Source organism: Aquarana catesbeiana, linkage group LG03 (assembly GCF_042186555.1).
Source record: "Aquarana catesbeiana isolate 2022-GZ linkage group LG03, ASM4218655v1, whole genome shotgun sequence".
In the NCBI taxonomy this organism is placed as follows: domain Eukaryota; kingdom Metazoa; phylum Chordata; class Amphibia; order Anura; family Ranidae; genus Aquarana; species Aquarana catesbeiana.
The window spans coordinates 329513585-329533936 of NC_133326.1; the positions used below are offsets into that span (position 1 = coordinate 329513585).

Consider the following 20352-nt stretch of genomic DNA (forward strand, 5'->3'; position numbering starts at 1 on the left):
AAACAAGACGCTAAAGCCTCTTTATGAAGGAGCGCCCCCGCTCGCTTGGGTGGGGGGAAGACTGCTACTGTTCTCAAAGCTCTGGCAGGAGGATTTTCAGGACAGATGGGTAATCTCCATGGTAACTCGGTAATTCCCCTCTCCTCGTTTCCTCAGATCAAGTGTCCCCAGAGATCCAGAGAAAAAGCAGTCGCTCCTTCTAGCGTTAGAGCGACTATTGTCGCAAAAAGTCATCATGGTGGTTCCCACGAAAGATCAAGGATTGGGATTTTATTCCAACCTCTTTACGGTACAAAAACCAAACGGGGATGTCAGACCCATTCTGGATCTAAAGGATCTGAATCGATTCCTAAGGATTCGATCCTTTCGCATGGAATCAATTCAGTCAGTAGTCTCCATCCTACAGGGAGGAGAATTTCTGGCATCAATAGACATCAGAGATTCATACCCATTTTTCCTGCTCATCAAAAGTACTTGCGCTTCGAAATAGAAGGGCGCCATTTTCAGTTTGTGGCTCTGCCTTTCGGGCTAGCCACTGCACCTCGAGTGTTTACAAAGATCTTGGCTCCTCCTCTGGCCAGATTAAGGGCTCAAGGTATAACTGTCATAGCATACCTAGACGACCTGCTCTTGATAGACCGGTCGGTAGCCTGTTTGAGCGGAAACTTGATGACCACAGTCAACTACCTAGAACACCTAGGTTGGATTTTCAACCTAGAAAAGTCTTTCTTAAAACCAGTAAGAAGACTGGAGTATTTGGGCCTGGTCATAGATACAAGCCAAGAGAAGGTATTTTTACCTCAGGCAAAGATCACTGCCTTAAGAGAGCTGATTCTGGTAGTCAGGACCAAAAAGGGTCCTTCTGTCCGCCTTTGTATGAGGCTGCTGGGAAAGATGGTAGCTTCATTCGAAGCAGTTCCCTATGCTCAGTTTCATTCAAGACTACTGCAACACAGTATCCTGTCGGCCTGGAACAAGAAGGTTCAGGCATTAGATTTTCCAATGCATCTGTCTCGTGCAGTGCGTCAGAGCCTCAGTTGGTGGTTAATACACGAAAGCCTGCAGAAAGGGAAATCCTTTCTACCGGTTACCTGGACGGTGGTAACAACGGATGCCAGTCTTTCGGGTTGGGGAGCAGTTCTGGAACAGTCTGCGGTCCAAGGGGAATGGTCCAAAACCGAGAGGACTTTACCCATCAACATTCTGGATATCCGTGCGGCATATCTAGCCCTAAAGGCCTGGACTCTTAGGCTACAGGGTTGCCCTGTCAGGATCCAGTCCGACAATGCCACAGCAGTGACTTATATCAATCATCAAGGAGGAACCAGGAGTCAGGCAGCTCCAGAGAGAAGTGAACCAGATTTTAGTCTGGGCAGAAAAGCATGTGCAATGCATATCGGCAGTTTTCATTCCAGGGATAGAGAACTGGCAGGCGGACTATTTGAGTCGCCAGCGGTTATTCCCAGGGGAATGGTCTCTTCACCCCGACGTCTTTTGGGCCATATGCCAAAGATGGGGGGTCCCAGATGTAGATCTCTTTGCATCCAGATTCAACAAAAAGATTGACAAGTTTGTGGCAGGTACAAAGGATCCTCTTGCATGCGGGACAGATGCGTTGGTGATTCCGTGGCATCGGTTCTCACTGATTTATGCATTGGCTCCTTCGCAGGATCAGGCGGGAAAAGAAGTCAGTACTTCTGGTGGCCCCAGCTTGGCCCAGGAGGGCTTGGTATGCAGAAATAGTAAGGATGACAGTAGGTTCCCCGTGGACCCTACCGTCACGTCCAGACCTGTTATCTCAAGGTCCAGTGTTCCATCCTGCCTTACAAATGCTAAATTTGACTGTTTGGCTATTGAAACCCACGTTCTGAAGAGTCGTGGGCTTTCAGGTCCTGTGGTTTCTACCTTAATCAATGCAAGGAAGCCAGCTTCCAGAGTGATTTATCATAGTCTGGAAAGCTTATGTATCCTGGTGTGAATCCAGGGGTTGGCATCCCAGAAAATATATAATAGGTAGAATGCTTGACTTTCTACAAATGGGATTAGAAATGAAGCTGGCCTTGAGCACCATCAAGGGCCAGGTCTCGGCCTTATCAGTATTATTTCAACGGCCACTTGCTTCACATTCTTTGGTCCGAAACTTTATGCAGGGGGTGACGTGTCTTAATCCTCCGGTTAAGGTGCCCCTAAACCCCTGGGACTTGAATTTGGTTCTGTCAGTTTTACAGAAACAGCCTTTTGAACCAATACATCAAATTCCCTTGGTCTTGTTGACAAGAAAATTAATTTTTCTGGTAGCCATTTCTTCTGCTAGAAGAGTATCAGAATTGGCAGCTCTTTCCTGTAAAGAGCCTTATTTAGTCATACACAAGGATAGAGTGGTATTGCGCCCTCATCCTAGTTTTCTACCGAAAGTGGTTTCAGGTTTTCATCTAAACCAAGATATTGTTCTGCCTTCCTTTTTTCCAGATCCCTGTTTTACGGAAGAAAGGTCGCTACATTCTTTGGATGTAGTAAGAGCGGTCAAGGCTTATGTGGAAGCAACTGCTCAAATTCGCAAAACGGATGTTTTGTTCATACTGCCAGAAGGTCCCAATAGAGGACAGGCAGCGTCTAGGTCTACTATTTCAAAATGGATTTGACAAGTGATTATTCAAGCTTACGGTTTGAAACAGAGAATTCCACCTTTTCAAATCAAGGCACACTCTACAAGGGCTATTAGTGCTTCTTGGGCGGTGCATCACCAGGCCTCTATGGCTCAAATCTGCAAGGCCGCAACCTAGTCTTCAGTCCATACATTCACCAAATTTTATCAGGTGGATGTGAGAAGGCATGAGGATATCGCCTTTGGGCGTAGTGTGCTGCAGGCAGCGGTACGAGGTCCTCAAGTCTGATTACACCCAATGTTGTATGGTCCCCTCCCCTCAGATAGCATTGCTCTGGGACGTCCCATCAGTAATTACTGAGGCTCTGTGTCCCGTGATGTGCGAGAAAGAAAATAGGATTTTTATAACAGCTTACCTGTAAAATCCTTTTGATGTACATCATGGGACACAGAGGTCCCGCCCCTCTTCTAATACACTTATATTGCTTTGCTACAAAACTGAGGTATCCCTGTAGGGGGAGGGATTATATAGGGGTTTGAACTGCCTGTTTAGGGTGTGCCAGTGTCCAGTCACCTAGTGATAGACCCTATATAACCCATCGGTAATTACTGAGGCTCTGTGTCCCGTGATGTACATCAAAAGAAAAGGATTTTATAGGTAAGCTGTTATAAAAATCCTATTTTATGTCACATCCATAATTTACCACCTTTCAGTACACGGTGCGGAGGGCCTTTTTGACTTAAATGTTGGTCTGCAGGGCATCAGTGCAAGAAATGCCTCTTGCATATGCCCTTTGATGGGGAATGTCTCTTTAATTTATCCCTAGACCACTTTATCAAGGAGGTCTCTAGAGAAGAGTACCCTTTTGCCCCACAAAAAGAAAGCCTAACCTCTGTCTGGTAAAAACCCTCTACTTCTGAGACTAGAAAAAGCCCCTGTCTTTTCTCTCCTGCCTCTAAGGCAAAGCCTGGAATTCAGTTCAGTCATACGTCCTGGACCCCCTAATCTGAAAGCAAGTCATCCTCACAATGAAGGGGAGCCCCTCTAGCAGAGGATGCCTGTTGGCCTTTTCAGCCATCTGGGCCCAGGAAATATCAGACATTTGGGGTCCAGAACTTTACATCTACAGGCTACAAGCTGAAATTTTGGTCTCTGCCTCCACCCCACAATGTGTTGTCAAACTTGCTAGCATTTCTGCAGAGATTGGGGGGCCTCTAGGCTGCTTCAGCACCGCTCCTCTCTCATGGGGTCATTGCCACAGAAACGGAAATGTTCAAAGGTTTCTAATCAAACCTGTTGACCATCCCCAAGGCTAAAGGGGGCATCTGCCCCATACTGGATCGGAAGATGCTCAAAACCTTCCTCTGGGTAAAAAGTTCAGCATGGAATCTGACAGGTCAGTCATTGCTTCTATCTGGGGAGTTCTTCTGCCCTCTGTGGATATCAGTAATGTTTTCTTGCATGTCCCTATGTTTCTGGGCCATCAGCAATATCTGCACTTTGCTGTGGAGACACATTACCAGTTTGTTACCCTTTCTATTTTATCTGCCCCCCGCCTTCTGGGTTTTCACAAATTTGCTAGCCCATGTTTCTGCTCTCCTTCGCTCTCGGGGAGCCCCTATAGTGGGATATCTGGACAAGGTCCTGAGGCATCAGCTGACATGGCCTCTATTAGCCAATGTCCAACAGACAGTCCAAACATGCAGACCCTTCATAGGTTTGGGTGAGTCTTAGATCTTCACAAGTCAGTACAGGAGCCATCTCATTACTTGGAGTCTCTGGTTCTATATACAGCTTGCCTGAGGTTTTGCTTGCTCGTGGCAAAATCCAGCTCTATTCTCCACCATTCAGACTCTACAGCCCAGGAATCAATCAACCCACCACTTTTCTTTGAGTGCTCAGGTTTGATGGCTTCTTTTTAAAGTAGTTCCACATGCATAATTTCCCTGCAGACCATTGCAACTCAACATTCTGTGGCAGCGTGGGACAAGCCGGCTCAGGCTCTGGACCAATGCAAATGTCCGACCCACGAAACCAGACTTTCCTAGTCTGGGAGATTATGAATCCAACACTGGATTTGGGGGAAATCCTTCCCCTAATCAGTTAGAAACATCCTTGCAATGAATGCCTGCCTGTCAGGATGGGGAGGAATCCTGGATACTCTGTGTCTTAATGCAATGGACTTGGAGGAAATTTGTCTTCTGATCAACATCCAAGAGCTCAGAGTGATTCAGTTATCCCATTAATGGTCACTTCACCCTAAGGTGTTTCAAGACCTTTATCATAGGGGAGGGATTCCTTATGTGAACCTCCTGATTTCTAGATTTAACCACAAACTGAGCAGGTTCTCTCCAGGTCCAGGGTTCCCCTAGCCTTCTCAGTGGATGCTCTGGTAACTCTGTAGGATCATTTCAACCTGAATCAAAGCGTTTCCTCCTTTTATAATGTTACCTCTCCTGCTCCACAGGATCAAGATGGGTGGTATTCTGGTGATTCTCATGCAATCATCTCAGGGAGATGTGGTATTCTGACATTGTCAGACTTCTGGCACACTCTCTCTGCAGGCCCTCTCAGATTTTCTTTCATAAGGAATTATCACCCTATTGGTCACTGGTGTCTGTGTCCCTCTTGTGCTGCCTGTGTGTGCTAAATTTGCAGCAGCTGCACAAGTTGTAATATAGGGCAGGAGCATACACATACAGGGGATTCATCTGGGACTGCATGAGTCAAGGGGCACAGTGGGCAGACATAGAACCAGGGAGTCTGTCAGCACAGCCAGGACAACTTGAAAAGTAAACTTTTAAAAGGAGAAAATGTATTAAAGAAAATACGATCTATGTCTGCATGCTTACTGTGTGTACACCTTGTTCTAGGACCGGATTATTGATGCTGGGCCAAAGGGTAATTTTGCACGCTTCATGAACCACTGCTGCCAGCCAAACTGCGAGACTCAAAAATGGACTGTTAATGGTGACACTCGAGTTGGACTTTTTGCCTTGTGTGACATTAAAGCTGGTAAGAAAACAGAATTTTACATATCAGTTTTCTCAGTTGAGATCTTAATACTACATTTTTTTCAGTGATCCTTAATACTTTGTGATATTCCTCACTAAGGACAAAAGCTTATCCTCCTTAATGGCAATCGAGTCTTCTTTACATGTGATCAACCATAGATGGGTGTAAACCTTCACTTTGGGAGTATAGGAAAAAGTTAATTTTACAAGTGATTTCATAAGGTGACCCAGCACATGTTGTTGTGCTCCAATAACCAGATTGTCTCAGTAATATAGATGAGTTCGGAAGGGAGGAACACATAACCCCACATTCTCCCTTGCTTTCTTTCATTGGATTGAAATCAGAGGCTGAGTATTACATGGACATTACCTAAGGCAAGCTGTATGCAAATGCAGCCTACCTTGGAGTGCCCCTTCTCCAGACTGACATCCACCCCACGAGGCATTTTGATACTTGAAGATTTCCTCCCAGGAGCTATCCCACTGCTTGCATCCGGACTAAAGTCTCTTAAGAGGAGTACTCAAGGTGCTTGTTTTTAGAAAGCTATGTACAATACGCTGCGGGCCCCTCCTTTCAGCCATGATATGTGTTGTACAGAGAAGCAGAGCCTCAGCGGTGGCTTCACTGGGTTTAATATAAGTTTAATATAGTGAACATGGAAAGGTTTTATTTAAAAAATTCAATGGCATGTTTATAAGGAAAAGGGAGGTGGGCAGAGAAGGCAAAAATATATAAGCAGATTAAACATCAGCTTTAAAGCAAAACATCCATATGGATTGGGGGACTATTATAACTATATATAATTTATATCAACCCCCTTTAAATTTACATGAGTAACTCTCTATAAAATTTTCAAATTTGTTGTTGGCCAGATTTAAAAACGCAAATTGTGGTAAAAACGCATTACATGCTTTTCTGAAGCTTCTCCATTGAAATCTATTGAACCATGACCCTTTCCAAAAAACGCATTGATGTGAACATATTCCATAGGAACTCACGTTAAAAAAAGTCATGCGTTTCTGCAAAAAGCATGAAAAAATGCATTGGTGTGAATGGAGCCTAACTGTGTTATGGGAAAGCAGGGTTTCCTCATATGTTTCTCTTTGTGTAACCTTTTCCCAAGGAATGCTCTTCTACCTTCGTCTTCTTTTAGAATAAAAAAAAAAAAACAAAAACAGATAGGGGGGCATAGTTTTCGTTGAATCCTTTTGCATACGTTTGGGAATAGTGAGAAAATGAAAACAGAGTAATATGCTATAAAATGCAGATAAAACTGTAAATGCTCTAATGTTAATCTTACAGTACAGGACACGGGTCTTGTATTTATAGACCATGGGTTTATATGTAGGCTACCTTCAGGTGTTTGGACACTAGCTAAACACTTGCTAGGGCAGCCCCTAGCAATTTAACCCTGCCCGCACTGGAAGACGTAGGTTTTTTTTTTTTTTTTTTGCTAATGTCCTTAGGTGATGGCCTGTTCTCTAGCAAAAGTATTTTTCTTTTTTAAACTTTTAAACTTTTCTCTGAAGCTTTTCTCAAGATCCGACTCTTTACTACCCTCATGCTATCTAGCAGTTACAGTCAGTGTGTACCTTAGGGACTGGACCTGGACCAAACTGTGGAGACAGCATGTAGTGTTTGGTTTGGACTTTGTTAGGTGCTTACTTTGACACTTATTGCAATGTGTAGTTAGCAGCAGGGTGCTATATGGGTCCAGGGCCATGATCCATTTGTATGGTTCCCAGAACTGAAGACCCCTTCGAGGGTATGCCAGCTGTGATGAGTGAAGCCTGCACCTCTAGCAGGGGCAGCCCGTTCATTAAGGGTACACGATCACCCCCCCCAAATCCATGATGAGCCCGGCCCCTTTCAGGACGCCAGGCACATGGATTCCAATGCAGGGGGCCAGAGGCTCTAATATGCTTCAAAATAGGGTGGACTCAGAGTCCACCCAGGTGTGAGAACAGCAAATAAATATTCACTGTTCTCAAAGTGAATCTCCTCTCCGCCAATCGGGAAGTAGGTCTGAGACCCATTTCCCGATTGGCTGACGAGGAGAAGGGAGGAGACCGAAGCCATTGAGCAGGGGAAGGAGAAGCTGCCATGATGCCCGCAGGGGAAGCCGCCCGTGATTGCCCACCATAGATGAGGTAAGCGCACCGACCGGGGGGCAGCTGTGGGTGCACTGTTTACCACCAACCGCCGCTGACCTCTAGTAGGCCAAGCGTCGTGCATAAAGTTAAACTGGATTTTCCTGTATGTTGACAACTGTTCCTGGCTTTTAATAGCACTATCTGCAGTATTTAGCACATTTATGCATTGATTTGGGCAGAGGTTTTGGGTGGTGTTCACTTTATTGTGGTAACCTCTGCCATTGTGCCTCTGTTTCTTGACATTAGCAATTTAAAGATGACTTTTTTTTTCTCCTACTGTTTAGTCTGTCTCAGAAGGATGAGGTGACTGCGTCACACTTTTCAGATGGTGCATTCCTGCCCTCCTTTTCTGCTGTAAAGGAATACAGCACATGGCTTTACTCCTGCTAGCCTCTTATACAGAAACAGTCACAAGAACATGGTCAGCACCTGGGTTATAGCAGCTCCTTTATCTGGACACGTAAAACTTCACCCATTCTGACTTCCATTTAATGAGTATCCCACTGTGTACCCCTTTTACTTAGCAATGGCAGATTACAGGCACAGGGGAGTTGAGACAAAAGGAGCTCGTATCGCATGTGTTCTGCAGATGGCCTACAGAAAACTCAAACCACTGTTCAGGGTGATGACTGTTTCCATTGTCCTGGAGCATTGTCCTGTTATGACTCCCCTTATTTGAATCTAGTTCCTTCTCAGACATGCGCCTACGTTCTGTCTAAAAATCATGTTTCTCTTCATTATTTGGAGAACTCTGTTCACTTCTAAAGTATTCTGTTTCCAGAGGCTAGAAATACTACATGTCCTCTATTCCCCCTGACGAGGTTAAGGATTCAGAAGCAGAATCTTCCTTCCTTTAGGATATTTTGGAGGATAGTACAGAGGACCGAGATGAAAGTTGTATCCTAATCGTACAATACGGAACACGGGCAACTTATTCATATGCTATAGGCTTGTACCTTTGCGTGATTGGACACTGGCAAGGTTTTGAGGACATGCTCTCTGAGGCACCTCCCCTATAACTCTACTCCACCATCATGAGTCCTCGTTTTTTTGCTAGTTTCTGTAGGTGATGGACCTCTTCTCCTTCCCGGTGAAATCAATTTCATTGATTTTTATTTTTCTTTATTTTATCTTCCAATTCTTTAATGAAACTTTACTGACCTCTAATGGCTACACAGAAGCAGTGTATCCGCATCAACGCAACCCCTGTAAACAAAATGGCGTGGTGCACTGTCTCTTAAAGTGCGCATATAGTGCTTTACATATTTTATTAATCAAATACATGATTAATAAGTAATTCAATATAACAGAATTGAAAATAAAAGTGAGTATCATTAAGTCCTATCTCAGACATATTAAACTAAACCCGGCAGCCGTATACAATCCCCTCAGGTGCTTCTCAGACCACCTTCAGACAACTAAAGCAGGGCTTTACACCTGCAGCCACGGGTTAATTCTAACTTTCATATGAAGAGAAGCAGTGCTTCATTGTTCAACATCCCAAAAACTGTATTTTATAAGAAAAGTAATTTACTTACATATAAGAGGAGTAAAATAAACATCGAGTACATAAAGCATCCGGCGTCACCACTGAATCTTGCTGTATCTGCTGAAGCTGTTTCTTCAACCACTTCAATACAGGGCACTTATACCCCTTCCTGCCCAGACCATTTTTCAGCTTTCAGTGCTCTCACACTTTGAATGTCAGTTTACTCAGTCATGCTACCCTGTACCCAAGCAAATTTTTTTATAATTTTTTTCACACAATTAGAGCTTTATTTTGGTGGTATTTAATCACCGCTGGGTTTTTTATTTTTTGTGATAGTAAAAAAAAATAAAAAAAAAAATTGAAAAACAAACACTTTCTTTTTTTATTTTTTAGTTTCTATTGTAAAATTGCAAATAAGTAATTTATACTGCTACATATGTTTAGTAAAAATAGCTCAAAGTAGTGTATTAGTCTGTGTGAAAGTTAGTCTACAAGCTATGGTGCCAATCATTGAAAATTGATCACATCTGATGTGCTGACAGCCTCTCATTTCTTGAGAAACAAGCCAGAAAAGTACAAATTCCCCCTAAATGACCCCTTTTTGGAAAGAGGTCAGTCCAAGGTATTTATTTAGTAAGAGGCATGGTGAGGTTTTTTTTTTTTCAAGTTGTCATTTTTTTCCCACAATTGTTTGTTTTTTTTTTTTTTGTTTTGTTTTTGTTTTTTTTAACACAAACTTGTCATATTAACAAGTTATTTCTCGCACACAGCATATCTATACTTGCAATTACACCCCAAAATACATTCTGCTACTCCTTTAATATGGTGATACCACATGTGAGACTTTTACACAGCCTGGCCACATACAGAGGCCCAACATCCAAGTAGCACCTCCAGGCATTCTAGGAGCATAAATTACACACATAATTTCATGACGATCTATCTCACTTTTGAAGGCCCTGGAGCACTACGACAATGGAAACGCCCACAAAATGACCCCATTTTGGAAAGCAAACACCCAAACATATATTCTATGAGGCATTATGAGTCTTTTGAACAGTTTATTTTTTCCCCACAAGTTTTCTGAAAACGTGCAAAGAAAATAAAAACGTATTTTTTACACAAAGTTCTCAATTTATGTGATCTTTCTAACACATAGCATGTACACAGCAAAAATGACACCCCAAAATACATTCTGCTACTCCTCCTGAGTATAGAGATACCACATGTGTGAGACTTTTACACAGCCTGGTCATATACAGAGGCCCAACATTCAAGTAGCACCTCCAGGCGTTCTAGGAGCATAAATTACACGTATCATTTTCTGACTACCGATCACATTTCTCTTTCGTTCATTGACTGACACAGCACTTATAATCTTGACCTCAGGGTATATATTGCCACCTTCAGGAGTAGGACTAGGCAGAACATAAAAAAACAACAAGCACAGCACCGCCTAGGGGCGGTCCTTACTGGCAGTAACCCCCTGCTCTGCTCCCGGCAGCTCAGTTTTTTTCTGCCTAGTCCAGGAGAAGGACCTGGCTCCCTGCTTGGACCTGTGGTTCTCTGGATTTTGTTTATTTCTTTTATTTTCCTTTTTTCCTGTGATCTGCAATCAACAGCCGGGCTGGGTGACAGGCTGGAAAATATAGATGCTGGTAGTCTCCCCAGCCTGGCCATTGAGCGTGCACAGACCTTAGCTCCGTGCTTGGTTGGCCGCGACAGGCTCCATTTTGAACCAGGGCGGCCGGCGAGGTTAGTCTCGCAGGGACACATGACCGGGCTACTGCTGTCTGGATCACAGTGTCGCCCTGGATGATAGCCACTCCATCCAGGCGGGAGATGGATCTGTCTGTGGAGTGTGTCCAGCCATCCCTGCAGGAGGGGTAAGTATGGGCTCCACCGGTCCTGGCGCGGCGGAGCAGCTGGGTACTCCCCGGGTGGGTCGCTTTGGGGAACCATGCTCTCCCTCTCCCCCCCCCCCCTTCTTTCCTTCGCGGGTGCTGCCGTTTGCTGACTACCTGGCCTAAGTGGGGTCTCCTCCTGGTGGGCTCTGGGCGTCCTGGTAAAGGGGGGGTAGCTAGCATTCTGTCCACGTGCAGGGCCACCATTGGCGTGGGAATGGGAACCACGGCCATTTTTCTTTGAGCCGCGGCCGTTTCCCTGATGGTTTCAGGTTGTCTGAGGCAGCTGGCGGCCATTTTCCTATAGCCGCGTGGGAGATATTCTGTTGGGCCTCTAGCGCTGGATTCAACAATTGAAGCCAGGAAGTTGCGAGAGACACACGGATCACCTCGTGGCTTGGCACTTCTGCAGCAGGACGGACACAGCACGGCCTTGTTCAGGGTGGTGAGTCCTTCGTCTTCTCCAGCCTTGAGGTCCTGGGTAGTAACAGGCGAGCGTGTGGCAGACATGGCATCTGAAGCTGGTGCCTGTCCCCCAGACTCCCCTGTGATGGCAGCTGGTTCCTCTGGGTCTCCAGTGCCCCTGGACGCTCTGTCGGCTGTCCTGGAATCATTAATTTCCAGGGTGGAAGTGGCGTGCAGGCGTAAGGTGGGTAAAAAACGCCCCCTTCCCCCTCCATCTTCTGGGAAGGACTCTGAACCAGGCTCGGGCCCCGCTGCAGCAGGCTGCCCCTGTTTGGACGGTTCAGATGATGCGGGCCCTGAACTTTTGGACAGTGAGGAAGAATCTTCCGCGTCCATTACGGCGCAGGAGAAGGCACTAGTTGGGGCACTTATCACGGCGGTGCGCGATAATTTAAAAATGGAGGATACAGCTGGGCATTGGCGGAGGTGTCGGTCCCTTTTGGGTCTCACAAGCCGGTCCGCACCACTAAGGTGTTCCCTTACCTGGCTTATTTTGATAAGTTTATTTACAAGGATTGGGAACGTTCCTTTTCAGTTCCGAGGCGTTTGCGGTGCGTTACCCCTTTGAGGAGAGTTTCTTGAAGAAATGGGCATCACCTCCGGTCATTGACCTTCCGGTGTGCAGGTTAAATAAGGCGACCATGATTCCGGTGGAGGGGTGCCCTTCTTTTCAAGGATCCTGCCGACAGAAGGGCCGAGGCGGTTGTTTATGGTGGTGGGGTCAGCGCTCTGTCCGGTGTTAGCCACGGCTCTGGTGTCACAAACACTTACTGAATGGACTAAGTTATTACACCGTGAGTTGGGTAATGAGCAAGTTTCCCCAGTATGTGCGGAACTGGCAGACCAGTTGGTGCAAGGGCTTAAGTATGTCTGTGTTACGGCCCCATTGCTTTTAAGGGTCTCGGTGTCGGCCGTAGTTCTGCGCTGGCTGATTTGGCTCAAGTGTTGGTCGGCAGAAGAGTACTTCTCTCCCACAGTCCAGAAAAGATAAAAAGCCCTATCGTAAGCAGGGCCCCTCTTTTTCCACTCAAAAGCGGCTTTTTCGTCCACCCAGTTCAGCGGGTAAGCATTCTCAGTCCAACAAGGTTCCCGCAGATGGACACAGACGTTCTTGGCATCGTAAGCCAAACAAGCCTGCAGAAAAGTCTGCTGCCGCGTGAAGGTTCACCCCCGCCTGACTTACAGGTGGGGTGGTCACCTTCGGGAGTTTGCAGATCGGTGGAATTCGCTTCTTTCCGACCAGTGGGTCTGCGAACTGGTTTTGTCAGGATACAAGAGTTTCTTTCTTGTCTGCCGGACAGATTTTTTCCCTCCAATCTTCATCTTCTCCCGTCCTCATTGGGAGGCCTTGTTTGGAGCGGTACAGGACTTGCTGGTGCGGGGAGTGATAGTTCCTGTACCAGCTTCGGAAAGGTTTCGGGGATTCTACTCCAATCTGTTTGTAGTTCTGAAGAAAGAAGGGGTCCGTCCGTTCCTGGATCTCAAGGCCCTCAATTGTTTTGTGAAGGTACGGAGGTTCAGGATGAAATCTGTTAGTTCCGTGGTGGCTGCTTCATCAGAGGGATTTTCTGGCCTCCTTGGATATCAAGGACGCATACTTGCATGTCCCCATATGCTTCAGGCACCAGAGGTTCCTGGGTTTTGCGGTCGGGGACGCGCACTATCAATTTGTGTCCCTTACCTTTTGGCTTGGCGTCGGCGCCAAGGGTCTTCACCAAGGTGCTGGCTCCGGTTCTGGTGTTGCTGAGACAGCGAGGGATCGCAATTGTGGGTCACCTGGACGATCTCCTTCTGAGTGCAACTTCAGCCTGAGAGAGGATGTGGCGATCACCATGCAGACCTTACAAGAGTTCGGCTGGGTGTTGAATCTCCGGAAGTGGGTTTTGCTTCCGACCCAACGGCTGGAGTACTTGGGGTTGATTTTGGACTCTTCAAGGGCGAGGGTCTTTCTTCCATCGAGCAAGCTGCAGACTCTTCACGCCATGGTGTGGTTACTGATGTGCCGCAAGTGGTCATCGCTGCAGTTTTGCATGCAAGTTCTGGGCCTCATGGTAGCCACTTTCGAGACAGTTCTGTATGCTCAATTTCACACTCGGGTCTTGCAGAAGGAGATCTTGTCCAAATGGGACAAATCTTCAACATCCCTGTATTGTCGGATCCGGGTGAGCCATCCAGCCAGGGCTTCACTTCTTTGGTGGCTAAGGTCCCTGACACTTTTGTTCAGGAAGTCGTTTCTCCCTCTCCATTGGATGGTGATCACGACAGATGCCAGCCTGACTGGCTGGGGAGGAATTTTGGGCCTCCATTCAGCTCAGGGCCGCTGGACACCGGAGGAATCTCGCCTGTCGATCAACATTCTGGAGCTGCGGGCGATCAGGCTGTGCCTCTCCACGTGGTCGCATCGGCTGCAAGGTCGCCTGGTCAGGATCCAGTTGGACAATGCCACAGCGGTGGCTTACGTCAATCATCGTGGGAGGGGCGAGAAGCTCAGCAGTGGCGCTGGAGGTCTCTCACATTCTGCAGTGGGCAGAGCGTCACGTGCCGGCCCTGTCAGCCGTTTACATTCCAGGCGTAGAAAACTGACAAGCAGATTACCTCAGCTGTCAGTTGCTGGACCAGGGGGAGTGGTCGCTGCATCCGGAAGTGTTTAGTCTCATTTGCCTGTGGTGGGGCACGCTGGACGTGGATCTTCTGGCCTCTCGTCTCAATCACAAGGTGCAGAGATTTGTGGCCAGGACACGGGATCTCTGGGCGGACACGTCAGACGCACTGGTGGCTCCATGGGGGCATTATCAACTAATTTATGCCTTCCCTCCTCTCAAACTCCTTTCTGCGCAGGATAGAGGCCAAGGGGATTCCGGTAATTCTAGTCATTCCAGACTGGCCTCTGCGTCGTTGGTATGTCGACGTAGTACGTATGGTGGCGGACGTTCCCTGGCGGCTGCCAGTGCGGCTGGACCTTCTGTCCCAGGGTCCGATATTCCACCCTGCTTTAATTGTCCAGGCAGGAATACTTTCCATAGTTAGTACAGGTAGAGATACTGTCAGCACAGCCAAGGCATTGGTCCAGGTAGCAGGCAGAGATGTGGTCAGCAGCAGAAAAAGGAATCGTCCAGGCAGAACTGCTGTCCTTAGTCAGTCAGAGGCAGCAGGCAGAGATATAGTCAACACAGCCAAAGTATTGGTCCAGGCAGAAGGAAGAAACCTGGTCCTTAATAAAGTCCTGGGTCATTATAGGAACAGAATGATCCCCTGGGGTGGGACTTTTAAGGCACTAAAACCGTATATATTCCATAAAATTAGAACAATTTATTGAAAAACATGATTAAAACTTATCACAAGTAGAAAAGCATGGAATAGAGGAAATACACTAGAAATGTACATATACAGAAATATGGTGCCAATGGATGTCCTCAACCCAACGCTTTTCGGAGTATGTATAGATCTCCTCTTTGAGGGATGAGAGAGGAATCGTGCATAGACATTCCAATAGTGTATAGATATACATTCCATGACAGGTTTAAAAACAAAACATGGTCTTGGGGAATTCTTGATCACCTTGTTCGTGGTAGGTATAAGTTATACTGGTATCTAAAGATCAGATTATAACCTAAAACTACGAGGAGGCCTCAAATGAGGACTAACATTGGACAACACTACCATCCATTACACAGGATTCACACACCCCATCGGTGTATGCCTCTGAACATACTGGCAGATCCCTCCAGCCCCCTGTATTAGGCTGCGGGCCCCCAATCACAGGGTCCTGTTTGTCTGACCTCAGTGGTCTTGAGTCCACACCGCTAAGGGGATAGGTCCTCTTTGAGGCCTCCCTGTAGTTTTAGATTGTAATCTGATCTTTTGATACCAGTATAACTTATACCTACCACGAACAAGGTGATCAAGGATTCCCCGAAACCATGTTTTGTTTTTAAATCTGTCATGTCTATGTATATTTCGTCTCTCATCCCTAATGAAGGAGATGTATACATACTCCGAAATGCATTGGTTTTTGGACATCCATTCGCACCATATTTTTGTATGTATATTTCTAGTGTATTTCCTCTATTTCATGCTTTTCTACTTGTGACATGTTTTAACCACTTCAGCCCCGGAAGGATTTACCCCCTTCCTGACCAGAGCACTTTTTACAATTTGGCACTGCGTCGCTTTAACTGCTAATTGCGCGGTCATGCAATGCTGTACCCAAACGAAATTTGCGTCCTTTTCTTCCCACAAATAGAGCTTTATTTTGATGGTATTTGATCACCTCTGCCGCTTTTATTTTTTGCGCTATAAACGGAAAAAGACCGAAAATTTTGAAAAAAAATGATATTTCCTACTTTTTGTTATAAAAAAAAATCCAATAAAATCAATTTTAGTCATACATTTAGGCCAAAATGTATTCGCCCACATGTCTTTGGTAAAAAAAATGACAATAAGCGTATATTTATTGGTTTGCGCAAAAGTTATAGCGCCTACAAACTAGGGTACATTTTCTGGAATTTACACAGCTTTTAGTTTATGACTGCCTATGTCATTTCATGAGGTGCTAAAATGGCAGGGCAGTACAAAACCCCCCCAAATGACCCCATTTTGGAAAGTAGACACCCCAAGGAAATTGCTGAGAGGCATGTTGAGCCCATTGAATTTTAATTTTTTTTGTCCCAAGTGATTGAATAATGACAAAAAAAAAAAAAAATTACAAAAAGTTGTCACTAAATGATATATTGCTCAAACATGCCATGGGCATATGTGGAATTACACCCCAAAATACATTCTGCTGCTTCTCCTGAGTACGGGGATACCACATGTGTGGGACTTTTTGGGAGCCTAGCCGCGTACAGGGCCCCGAAAACCAATCATCGCCTTCAGGATTTCTAAGGGCATAAATTTTTGATTTCACTCCTCACTACCTATCACAGTTTTGAAGGCCATAAAATGCCAAGATGGCACAAAACCCCCCCAAATGACCCCATTTTGGAAAGTAGACACCCCAAGCTATTTGCTGAGAGGCATGTTGAGTCCATGGAATATTTTATATTTGGACACAAGTTGCGGGAAAGTGACAATTTTTTTTTTTTTTTTTTTTTTGCACAAAGTTGTCACTAAATGATATATTGCTCACACAGGCCATGGGCATATGTGGAATTACACCCCAAAATACATTCTGCTGCTTCTCCTGAGTATGGGAATACCACATGAGTGGCACTTTTTGGGAGCCTAGCTTCATACGGGGCCCCGAAATCCAATCACCGCCTTCAGGATTTCTAAGAGCGTTAATTTTTGATTTCACTCCTCACTACCCATCACAGTTTTGAAGGCCATAAATTGCCAAGATAGCACAAAACTGCCCCAAAATGACCCCATTTTGGAAAGTAGACACCCCAAGCTATTTGCTGAGAGGCATGGTGAGTATTTTGCAGCTCTCATTTGTTTTTGAAAATGAAGAAAGACAAGAAAAACATATATTTTTTCTTTTTTTTTTTTTTTCTTTTTTCAATTTTCAAAAGTTTGTGACAAAAAGTGAGGTCTGCAAAATACTCACTATACCTCTCAGCAAATAGCTTTGGGTGTCTATTTTCCAAAATGGGGTCATTTGGGGGGGGTTTGTGCCATCTGGGCATTCCATGGCCTCCGAAACTGTGAAACTGTGAAGCAGTGAAGAGTGAAATCAAAAATTTACGCCCTTAGAAAGCCTGAAGGCGGTGCTTGGTTTTCGGGGTCCCGTACGCGGCTAGGCTCCCAAAAAGTCTCACACATGTGGTATCCCCATACTCAGGAGAAGCAACAGAATGTATTTTGGGGTGTAATTTCACATATTCCCATGGCATGTTTGAGCAATATATCATTTAGTGACAATAAAAATTTGTCTTTTTCCCGCAACTTGTGTCACAATATAAAATATTCCATGGACTCGACATGCCTCTCAGCAAATGGCTTGGGGTGTCTACTTTCCAAAATGGGGTCATTTGGGGGGGGGGGTTTGAACTGTCCTGGCATGTTATGCACAACATTTAGAAGTTTATGTCACACATCACCCACTCTTCTAACCACTTGAAGACAAAGCCCTTTCTGACACTTTTTGTTTACATGAAAAAATTATTTTTTTTTTTTGCAAGAAAATTACTTTGAACCCCCAAACATTATATATTTTTTTAAAGCAAATGCCCTACAGATTAAAATGGTGGGTGTTTCATTTTTTTTTTTTTTCACACAGTATTTGCGCAGCGATTTTTCAAACGCATTTTTTGGGGAAAAAACACACTTTTTAAAATTTTAATGCACTAAAACACACTATATTGCCCAAATGTTTGATGAAATAAAAAAGATGATCTTAGGCCGAGTACATGGATACCAAACGTGCAGTGGCGACAAACTAAATACATTTTTAAAAGCCTTTAAAAGCCTTTACAGGTTACCACTTTAGATTTACAGAGGAGGTCTACTGCTAAAATTACTGCCCTCGATCTGACCTTCGCGGTGATACCTCACATGCATGGTGCAATTGCTGTTTACATTTGACGCCAGACCGACGCTTGCGTTCGCCTTTGCGCGAGAGAAGGGGGGGACAGGGGTGCTTTTTTTTTTTTTTTTTTTTATTGTCATCTCAGGGAATGTAAATATCCCCTATGATAGCAATAGGTAGTGACAGGTACTCTTTTTTGAAAAAATTGGGGTCTATTAGACCCTAGATCTCTCCTCTGCCCTCAAAGCATCTGACCACACCAAGATCGGTGTGATAAAATGCTTTCCCAATGGTGCTGTTTACATCCGGCGAAATCTAAGTCATGAAATGCTCGTAGCTTCCGGTTTCTTAGGCCATAGAGATGTTTGGAGCCATTCTGGTCTCTGATCAGCTCTATGGTCAGCTGGCCGAATCACCGGCTGCATTCTCAGGTTCCCTGTTGGGATAGGAGAGCCAGAGAAAAACATGGAAGACGGTGGTGGGGGGGGGGAGGGGCGGCGGCGGCGGCGGCATTCCCTCCCACTGCTTGTAAAAGCAGTCTAGAGGCTAATTAGCCGCTAGGATTGCTTTTACATGAAAGCCGACCGCTGGCTGAAAAGAATGATACCAAGATGATACCTAAACCTGCAGGCATCATTCTGGTATAACCACTCAAAGTCCAGCAACATACCAGTACGTTGCTGGTCCTTGTTGGGCATATATTGTAAACTTTTTTTTCATGCAGCCTGTGGGCTGAACGAAAAAAAGATATTGATCGGTGGGTATGCCCACCATTAGAATACCTCCCTTCATCCACCCACTTCTAATGATGGGCATACATGCACCATTTATATATGCCGAAGCATGGGGGCATCCCCCCGCAAAAGGCAGGAGCAAATTGCTCCTCCACCCACTTCTGCCCCCACGCTTCGGCATATATGCTGAAGTATGTAACTGTGGTGGTGAAATCACCTCCGACAGCGCTGGAGTCACGGCTTTATGTATCGTGGGAGCAAACGCTGTTGCTGTCAAGATAAATAAATCCGCGCTGCAGCTGAATGGCGTACCTGAAAACGAAAAAATGTTTAAAACACAGTAAACTATAAAAAAATTACATACCTGAAAAGCAAACCTGATAAAACATAACAATAAAACATTGCAGAATAGAATACAGTAAAAAAGAGCAGAACAATAGAGAGAAAATAGAGAGAGAGAGAACAATAAAACGACAACTATTTTTGTTTTTTTTATTTTATATTTTTTTTTGTGTATTTTATTTATTTTTTTTTTTTTTACTTTTTTTTTTATAACTGTAACTTTTAAAACTGTAACGGTTCCAGGTTTGGGTCTCTCAAAATGCGATGGCATCTTGGGAGACCCTGTGAAAGTGTGTCCTAGTCTGTGCAGTGCTGTACCCTACGCTAATACTCAACTAGTGTATGGTAGCGTTCAAAACATTCACCAATGCAAAGACCAGGATTGCCAGGACAGGAGGGACAATAATACCGGGTGTCACGACTAAATCCGCGTTTTCTGCAGACACGACATTTTCTTTGGGGGGCTCGTTGGGTAGGGGTACTCTGGAGGACATAAGGAAAATGCCTCTCATGCAGCCGGCCTACTGCATTTGGATTGGGAAGGTGAGGTGGAGCACCGTCTGGAAACAGAAGGGCTCTGACGATCTCTTCCTGGAATTTAAGGAAGGATCCAGTCCGTCCTGAAGCTCTGTATAGCACATGAGCGTTCAGCAAAGCCAATTGAAATAAATAAACAGACACTTTTTTGTACCAGCGTCTGGCCTTACGGGCAACTAGGTACGGCGCCAACAACTGGTCGTTGAGGTCCACCCCTCCCATATTAAGGTTATATTCGTGGACACAGGGGTTTCTCCACAACACCAGTCATGCAGACACGACGACCCACCGGCGTCTACAACACGTGTCTGCATGATGGTAGGTGAGAACGAAAACATTCTTCTTATCCCTCCACTTCATAGCTAGCAAATTATTATACTTCAAGCAGGCTCTCTCCCCCAGCCTAAGACGGGACTCTACAAGCCGCTGGGGAAAGCCCCGGCGATTAGGTCGCACGGTGCCACATGCTCCAATTTGATGATCAAAAAGGTGACTAAAAAGTGGCACGCTCATATAATAATTGTCCACGTACAAGTGGTACCCCTTTCCGAATAAGGGTGACACCAAGTCCCACGCTATCTTGCCAGCGCTTCCTATGTAGTCAAGGCAGTTTGTCAGCTCTACGTGACTATCTTTGC

General features: G+C 45.3%; 1 protein-coding gene across 4 annotated transcripts in view; it reads left to right on the forward strand.

Annotated features, from left to right (window-relative positions):
- The window catches only part of NSD1 (nuclear receptor binding SET domain protein 1), a 128877-nt gene that overhangs the window by 85163 nt on the left and 23362 nt on the right, over window positions 1–20352 (forward strand). For all 4 annotated transcript variants that reach the window (XR_012242874.1, XM_073620484.1, XM_073620483.1 and 1 more), the window contains exon 22: window positions 5480–5621. Coding sequence is in view for 3 of the 4 variants with exons in the window: in XM_073620484.1 (XP_073476585.1) it covers window positions 5480–5621 (142 nt within the window). In the remaining variant the exon portion in view is untranslated. The remainder of the gene's footprint in view (window positions 1–5479; window positions 5622–20352) is intronic.